Raw genomic sequence first — 7622 nt, forward strand, 5'->3', positions numbered from 1 at the left:
CACACTACATGCCCCAGTCAGACTGGGGTTCTTTAGAAGTGGACACATGCAGTTACAACTCCGTGTGGACCGACAGCATGGGTGGGTCCCAGGAAGCCACCGGCGGTACATCAATATATCCCATTGCAGTGCCCTGGACAGCAAAGCTAACGTCAGGTTTAATGCAGGTGGGCTTCGGCCCACACTGCATGCCCCAGTTAGACTGGGGTTCTTTAGAAGTGGACACATGCAGTTACAACTCCGTGTGGACCGACAGCATGGGTGGCTCCCTGGAACCCACCGGAGGTACATAAATATATCCCATTGCAGTGCCCAGCACAACTGAGGTAATGTCATGTTTAATGCAGGTGGGCTAAAAATTAATAGGATTACACTGTAGGCGAGGGCCCCAAAAAATTGGTGTACCAACAGTACTAATGTACCTCAGAAAAATTGCCCATGCCCAACCAAGAGGGCAGCTGAAACCTATTAATCGCTTTGGTTAATGTGGCTTAATTTGTAACTAGGCCTGGAGGCAGCCCAGTTAAAATAAAAATTGGTTCAGGTGCAAGTTTCAACGCTTTAATGAGCATTGAAACGTATAAAAATTGTTTACAAAAATTATATGACTGAGCCTTGTGGGCCTAAGAAAAATTGCCCGTTCGGCGTGATTACGTGAGGTTTCAGGAGGAGGAGCAGGAGGAGGAGGATGAATATTATACACAGATTGATGAAGCTAAAAGGTCCCCGTTTTTTATGGTGATAGAGAACGATTCTTCCATCCGAGGGTGCAGCCTACGTATTGTTTAGGTACCGCTGCTGTCCGCTGGTGGAGAAGAGAAGTCTGGGGAAATCCAGGCTTTGTTCATCTTTATGAGTGTAAGCCTGTCGGCACTGTCGGTTGACAGGCGGGTACGCTTATCCGTGATGATTCCCCCAGCCGCACTAAACACCCTCTCTGCCAAGACGCTAGCCGCAGGACAAGCAAGCACCTCCAGGGCATACAGCGCGAGTTCAGGCCACGTGTCCAGCTTCGACACCAAGTAGTTGTAGGGGGCAGAAGCGTCACGGAGGACGGTCGTGCGATCGCCTACGTACTCCCTCACCATCCTTTTACAGTGCTCCCGCCGAATCAGCCTTGACTGGGGAGCGGTGACACAGTCTTGCTGGGGAGCCAGAAAGCTGTCAAAGGCCTTAGAGAGTGTTCCCCTGCCTGTGCTGTACATGCTGCCTGATCTCCGCGTCTCCCCTGCTACCTGGCCTTCAGAACTGCGCCTTCTGCCAGAAAGGTTCTCCTTATATCGTGGGTCGAGCAGTGTGTACACCCAGTAATCCGTAGTGGCCAGAATGCGTGTAACGCGAGGGTCACGAGAAAGGCATCCTAACATGAAGTCAGCCATGTGTGCCAGGGTACCTGTACGCAACACATGGCTGTCATCACTAGGAAGATCACTTTCAGGATCCTCCTCCTCCTCCTCAGGCCATACACGCTGAAAGGATGACAGGCAAGCAGCATGGGTACCCTCAGCAGTAGGCCAAGCTGTCTCTTCCCCCTAATCCTCATGCTCCTCCTCCTCCTCTTCAACTTGCTGAGATATAGACATGAGGGTGCTCTGACTATCCAGCAACATACTGTCTTCCCCCGGCTCTGTTTCCGAGCGCAAAGCGTCAGCCTTTATGCTTTGCAGTGAACTTCTCAAGAGGCATAGCAGAGGAATGGTGACGCTAATGATTGCAGCATTGCCGCTCACCATCTGTGTAGACTCCTCAAAGTTTCCAAGGACCTGGCAGATGTCTGCCAACCAGGCCCACTCTTCTGTAAAGAATTGAGGAGGCTGACTCCCACTACGCCGCCCATGTTGGAGTTGGTATTCCACTATAGCTCTACGCTGCTCATAGAGCCTGGCCAACATGTGGAGCGTAGAGTTCCACCATGTGGGCACGTCGCACAGCAGTCGGTGCACTGGCAGATTAAACCGATGTTGCAGGGTCCGTAGGGTGGCAGTGTCCGTGTGGGACTTGCGGAAATGTGTGCTGAGCCGGCGCACCTTTCCGAGCAGGTCTGACAAGCATGGGTAGCTTTTCAGAAAGCGCTGAACCACCAAATTAAAGACGTGGGCCAGGCATGGCACATGCGTGAGGCTGCCGAGCTGCAGAGCCGCCAACAGGTTACGGCCGTTGTCACACATGACCATGCCCAGTTGGGGGCTCAGCGGCGCAAGCCAGCGGTCGGTCTGCTCTGTCAGACCCTGCAGCAGTTCGTGCGCCGTGTGCCTCTTCTCTCCTAAGCTGAGTAGTTTCAGCACGGCCTGCTGACGCTTGCCCACCGCTGTGATGCCACGGCGTGCGACACCGACTGCTGGCGACGTGCTGCTGCTGAGAGACAGAGGTTGCGTAGGAGGAGGAGGGTGGTTTAGTGGAGGTGCCATACACCGCCGCAGATACCACCACCGATCTGGGGCCCGCAATTCTGGGGGTGGGTAGGACGTGAGCGGTCCCAGGCTCTGACTCTGTCCCAGCCTCCACTAAATTCACCCAATGTGCCGTCAGGGAGATATAGTGGTCCTGCCCGCCTGTGCTTGTCCACGTGTCCGTTGTTAAGTGGACCTTGGCAGTAACCGCGTTGGTGAGGGCGCGTACAATGTTGCGGGAGACGTGGTCGTGCAGGGCTGGGACGGCACATCGGGAAAAGTAGTGGCGACTGGGAACCGAGTGGCGCGGGGCCGCCGCCACCATCATGCTTTTGAAAGCCTCCGTTTCCACAAGCCTATACGGCAGCATCTCCAGGCTGATCAATTTGGCTATGTGCACGTTTAACGTTTGAGCGTGCGGGTGCGTGGCGGAGTACTTGCGCTTGTGCTCAAACACTTGTGCTAGCGACGGCTGGACGGTGTGCTGAGAGAAATTGGTGGATGGGGCCGAGGACAGCGGAGGTGAGGGTGTGGGTGCAGGCCAGGAGACGGTAGTGCCTGTGTCCTGAGAGGGGTGTTGGATCTCAGTGGCAGGTTGGGGCACAGGGGGAGAGGCAGTGGTGCAAACCGGAGGCGCTGAACGGCCTTCGTCCCACCTTGTGGGGTGCTTGGCCATCATATGTCTGCGCATGCTGGTGGTGGTGGCTCCCCGGCTGATCTTGGCGCGACAAAGGTTGCACACCACTGTTCGTCGGTCGTCTGCACTCTCAGTAAAAAACTGCCAGACCTTTGAGCACCTCGGCCTCTGCAGGGTGGCATGGCGCGAGGGGGCGCTTTGGGAAACAGTTGGTGGATTATTCGGTCTGGCCCTGCCTCTACCCCTGGCCCCGCACTGCCTCTTCCAACCTGCCCTGCTGCTGCACTTGCCTCCCCCTCTGAAGACCTGTCCTCAGTAGGCTTAGCAAACCAGGTGGGGTCAGTCACCTCATCGTCGAGCTGCTCTTCCTCCGAATCTTCTGTGCGCTCCTCCCTCGGACTTACTGCCCTTACTACTACCTCACTGATAGACAACTGTGTCTCATCGTCATCGTCCTCCTCACCCACTGAAAGCTCTTGAGACAGTTGCCGGAAGTCCCCAGCCTCATCCCCCGGACCCCGGGAACTTTCCACGGGTTGGGCATCGGTCATGACAAACACCTCCAGTGGGATAGGAACCATTGCTGCCCATTCTGGGCAGGGGCCCGAGAACAGTTCCTGGGAGTCTGCCTGCTCCTCAGAATGTGTCATTTTCATGGAGTGAGGAGGCTGGGAGGAAGGAGGAGCAGCAGCCAGAGGATTCAGAATTGCAGCAGTGGACGGCGTAGAACTCTGGGTGGTCGATAGATTGCTGGATGCACTTTCTGCCATTCATGACAGGACCTGCTCACACTGCTCATTTTCTAATAAAGGTCTACCGCGTGGACCCATTAATTGTGAGATTAATATGGGGACGCCAGAAACATGCCTCTCTCGTAATCCCACAGCAGTCGGCTGCGAAACACCTGGATCAGGAGCTCTGTCTGTGCCCACACCCTGACTTGGGCCTCCGCGTCCTCGCCCGCGTCCACGTCCTCTAGGCGTACCCGTCAGCATGATGTATTTCCAGTAGAGCAGAAACAGAACACTGTAATAAAATGTGCCGCTTATTGGCCTGTGGTTGGAGGCTGACTTCGCTTACGGAACGCACAGCAGAGCCAGGAAAGAATTTTGCGCACGCCTGTGGTGAGACGTAGGTGCGTATGACTGAGATAGTGGAATTCACAGTGCAGAAGCAGTCAATTGGTCAGATGCCACTAGTAGGCCTTAAGTATTCTGCTTCTATTTTTTGAACGGCAGAGCTGAGACAGTAGACAGATACTGTAGGCAGCGTATATATGTATACTGTTTCAATCTGGACAGGATGACGACGGTGATGTTACGGGCACCGCAGAGCCAGTAAACACTTTTGCGCACGCCTGTAGTGAGACGTAGGTGCGTATGACTGAGATAGTGGAATTCACAGCGCAGAAGCAGTCAAGTGGCCAAACGCCACTAGTAGGCCTTAAGCATTTTGCTTCTATTTTTTGAAAGGCTGAGCTGAGACAGCAGACAGATACTGTAGGCAGCGTATATATGTATACTGTTTCACTGTGGACGGGATGACGGCGGTGATGTAACGGGCAACGCAGAGCCAGGAAACACTTTTGCGCAAGCCTGCTGTAACACTTAGCTGCGTATTAATTAGGACTACTACCCCAGCAGACATGCAGTACACTGAGGACGGTCACAGGCAGCCCAAATATATTTTTTTTCCCCAAATTTGTTTGAAAAAGCCCACTGCCTATATAGACAGTATATCTTTCACCTTTCCCACTGTCCCTGCCTCACCAGTACTGGCCCTATACTATGTACAATGACTGCAGACTGAGGACGCAATGCTCTGCACGGCCGATATACAAAAAAAAAAAATGTGCAACACTGCTAAAAGCAGCCTCAACAGTACTGCACACGGTCAGATGTGGCCCTAAGAAGGACCGTTGGGGTTCTTGAAGCCTAAAATAACTCCTAACACTCTCCCTATAGCAGCTCCAGCATCAGCAGCACTTTCCCTGATCTATGTCAGAATGCATCTGTGGCGAGCCGCGGGAGGGCCGATTTAAATACTCGAGTGACACCTGATCTCGCCAGCCAGTCACTGCAGGGGGGTGGTATAGGGCTTGAACGTCGCAGGGGGAAGTTGTAATGCCTTCCCTGTATTTCTATTGGCCAGAAAAGCGCGCTAACGTCTCAGAGATGAAAGTGAAAGTAACTCGAACATCGCGTGGTGTTCGTCTTGAGTAACGAGCATCTCGAACACGCTAATACTCGAACGAGTATCAAGCTCAGACGAGTACGTTCGCTCATCTCTAGTAAGTAACACTAAAGTAAAGAGGGTGAACACCTCAACCATTTAGAGGGACTGTCTGCTATCAGACTCACTCATGGACTAATAATCTTATATGTTCTTGCTCTAGGGAAGAGAAGTTGCGCTGGAGCAAACTTGGCTAAAATGGAGCTTTTCCTCTTCTTTACAAAGCTGCTACAGAATTTCACCTTTAAGGTTCCTCCAGGGGCAAAGCTGGATCTCAATGCTGCTGTTGGTTATGTTTCTGCCCCACACAAACATGAGATCTGTGCAATTTTTCGTAATAATGAATAGCATGGCGATTTTTGAATTCCTGGTGGTTGTCCCATGTACTGCTCTCTCTTTTGGTTGTGTTTCCAATCTGTAAAAACTGGTCAATAAGACACAAATCTTCTTTGCTTGATATGTATAGTTTACTGAGCAATCCATGAACTTCAAGGTTCACATAGCAGATATAATGCAGAGCGATGACCTCTTTGACCAACACATGTCTTCCTATACACAACTCTTCTGCAAAGTGACAATTTGCACACATAATTAGGGAGCTGCCTACTTCCATGTTTTGGCCAAAATTAAAGTTGTGGTGGAGTGTTTATGAATGCTATGTACACACTTGTTTTTACATCAATGTACTTTTGGTAATAAAGACTTTTTGTAATTGTTTGTTTTTCATTAACAATTTCAGATTTTATTTTTTTTTTTTTTTCTATTCCTGTATTACTTTCCAAATCACTGCAGACTAGAGGACTGAAATAAAAGCGGATTTTGTCAGTGACAGTAAACTGACACAACCTCTCACCTTGCCTTTCCTGCTGTGAACTTGCCATTACTGCCTTTCCACTGAGATATTAGAGAGAGAAATATGACTACACCGGGAAATAGTGGAGGAGATCAGGAGGCAAAAGAGCCGAGAAAGCTACAATTACAGAGGGCTATAATTTATTTTGGATGAAATTTTTGTTGTTATCAGTTATGAGGAGGAATGGGAGTAGCAGCTAATCAGAGAAGATGAGATAGCTGTGTAGTTATGCTACACAACCTCTCGAAGAGGAGATGATAAAGACCAGCCAAAAATGACCCCCACACCACCACCCCTACTCAGAAATTTGAATGTAGGAGATACTGCAAGCTGACTATAAGGCTTGATAAATACATACAAAAAAAAGTTAGGCGCATATTTTTTTTTTCTGAAAATTTTTATGTTGAAAACGCCTTGTAACACTTTAGGGAAACCTCGCCTAGCATTGCACTGAATTTTCTTTACACAGGAAGAAGCGGATATCTTCAAATTCAGACATCGCATGCTCAGAAGCCTGTAACATAAAACAGATAGATGCTTCCAAGGATGTTGTATAGTCTTATGAGGAGAGGAAGGTGGAAAGGCAAAAATTGATTGAGTAACCCGAAAATGGTGCCTAAGGGCTAGTAAGGCTAACACAGAGCCGGAAAGAGGTGATGTGATAATGTTATGGAACAGTCTAGAGATGCTGTCCAACCAGGTGAATGTAGGCATGCAAAGGCAAGGAATAGCAACTGAGAAAAAGTGATCTATGGCATCACCTTCTAGTATAGAACGCTGGTTTTAATGGTGTAAAGCAGCCAAAAAAATGTGTTCTGAGGCAACAGGCCTCTTCTTCAGTAATGTTAGGACATACTGTGGTGTGGCTATAGATCCAGAAATTGAAAAAAAGGAGGGGTTTGGGAAATGATAAAACAAAAGCAAAGAACAAAATTGAAGGAAGGGAACTCGTATGCTTCAGTGTTGATAGAGAAAGGCACACCTCTCAGTGTGCTGAACCTTTTCAATGAATGGACCTATGGCTAAAGCTTCTCAAAAATCTTATACTGAGAAGCAAAATTGTCGCTATAGTGAGTATGCTGTTTTATTCTGAGGAAAATAGAACCACCAATGTGGCAATCTGTTTTCCTGCAGTGTGATTGAGTTAGAGCTTCTATAATTTTACTGGGACCCCCACAGGCCCCTGACAGTACCAATCAGTAACCTTGTATTATACGCTGCTGTACTGTGATGCTGCTTGCTCCTTATATTTTGCTCTGCACTTACAGTGCTTTACTATACTCCCACCTGCCCCTGATTGTGTTGATCACTGCCCTCGTAATAATCAGCTATACTTTGCCATGCTTCCTCTACAGTATACAATGCACTTTCAGTAAAGTCTGAGCCCATAATGTACAATACAGCAGTTGTCACTAGCCTGGGAGGGGGATTAGAGCTGTGTGGCAGGTTGTGGCACAGGGGAAGAGGCAGTGGTGTGCATGCTGGTGGTGGTGAGGCTGGTAGTGGTGGC

At 49.8% G+C, this 7622-nt stretch overlaps 1 protein-coding gene across 4 annotated transcripts in view; it reads left to right on the forward strand.

The window, feature by feature from the left end:
- Positions 1-5976, forward strand: part of LOC136620743 (cytochrome P450 2C5-like) — a 74033-nt gene extending 68057 nt beyond the window's left edge. For all 4 annotated transcript variants that reach the window (XM_066595711.1, XM_066595720.1, XM_066595701.1 and 1 more), the window contains one exon: positions 5423-5976. In XM_066595711.1, coding sequence (XP_066451808.1) covers positions 5423-5607 — 185 coding nt within the window. In that variant the 3' untranslated portion in view covers positions 5608-5976. The remainder of the gene's footprint in view (positions 1-5422) is intronic.
- The last annotated feature ends 1646 nt before the right edge of the window (positions 5977-7622 follow it).

Source organism: Eleutherodactylus coqui, chromosome 1 (assembly GCF_035609145.1).
Source record: "Eleutherodactylus coqui strain aEleCoq1 chromosome 1, aEleCoq1.hap1, whole genome shotgun sequence".
NCBI classification, from domain to species: Eukaryota; Metazoa; Chordata; class Amphibia; order Anura; family Eleutherodactylidae; genus Eleutherodactylus; species Eleutherodactylus coqui.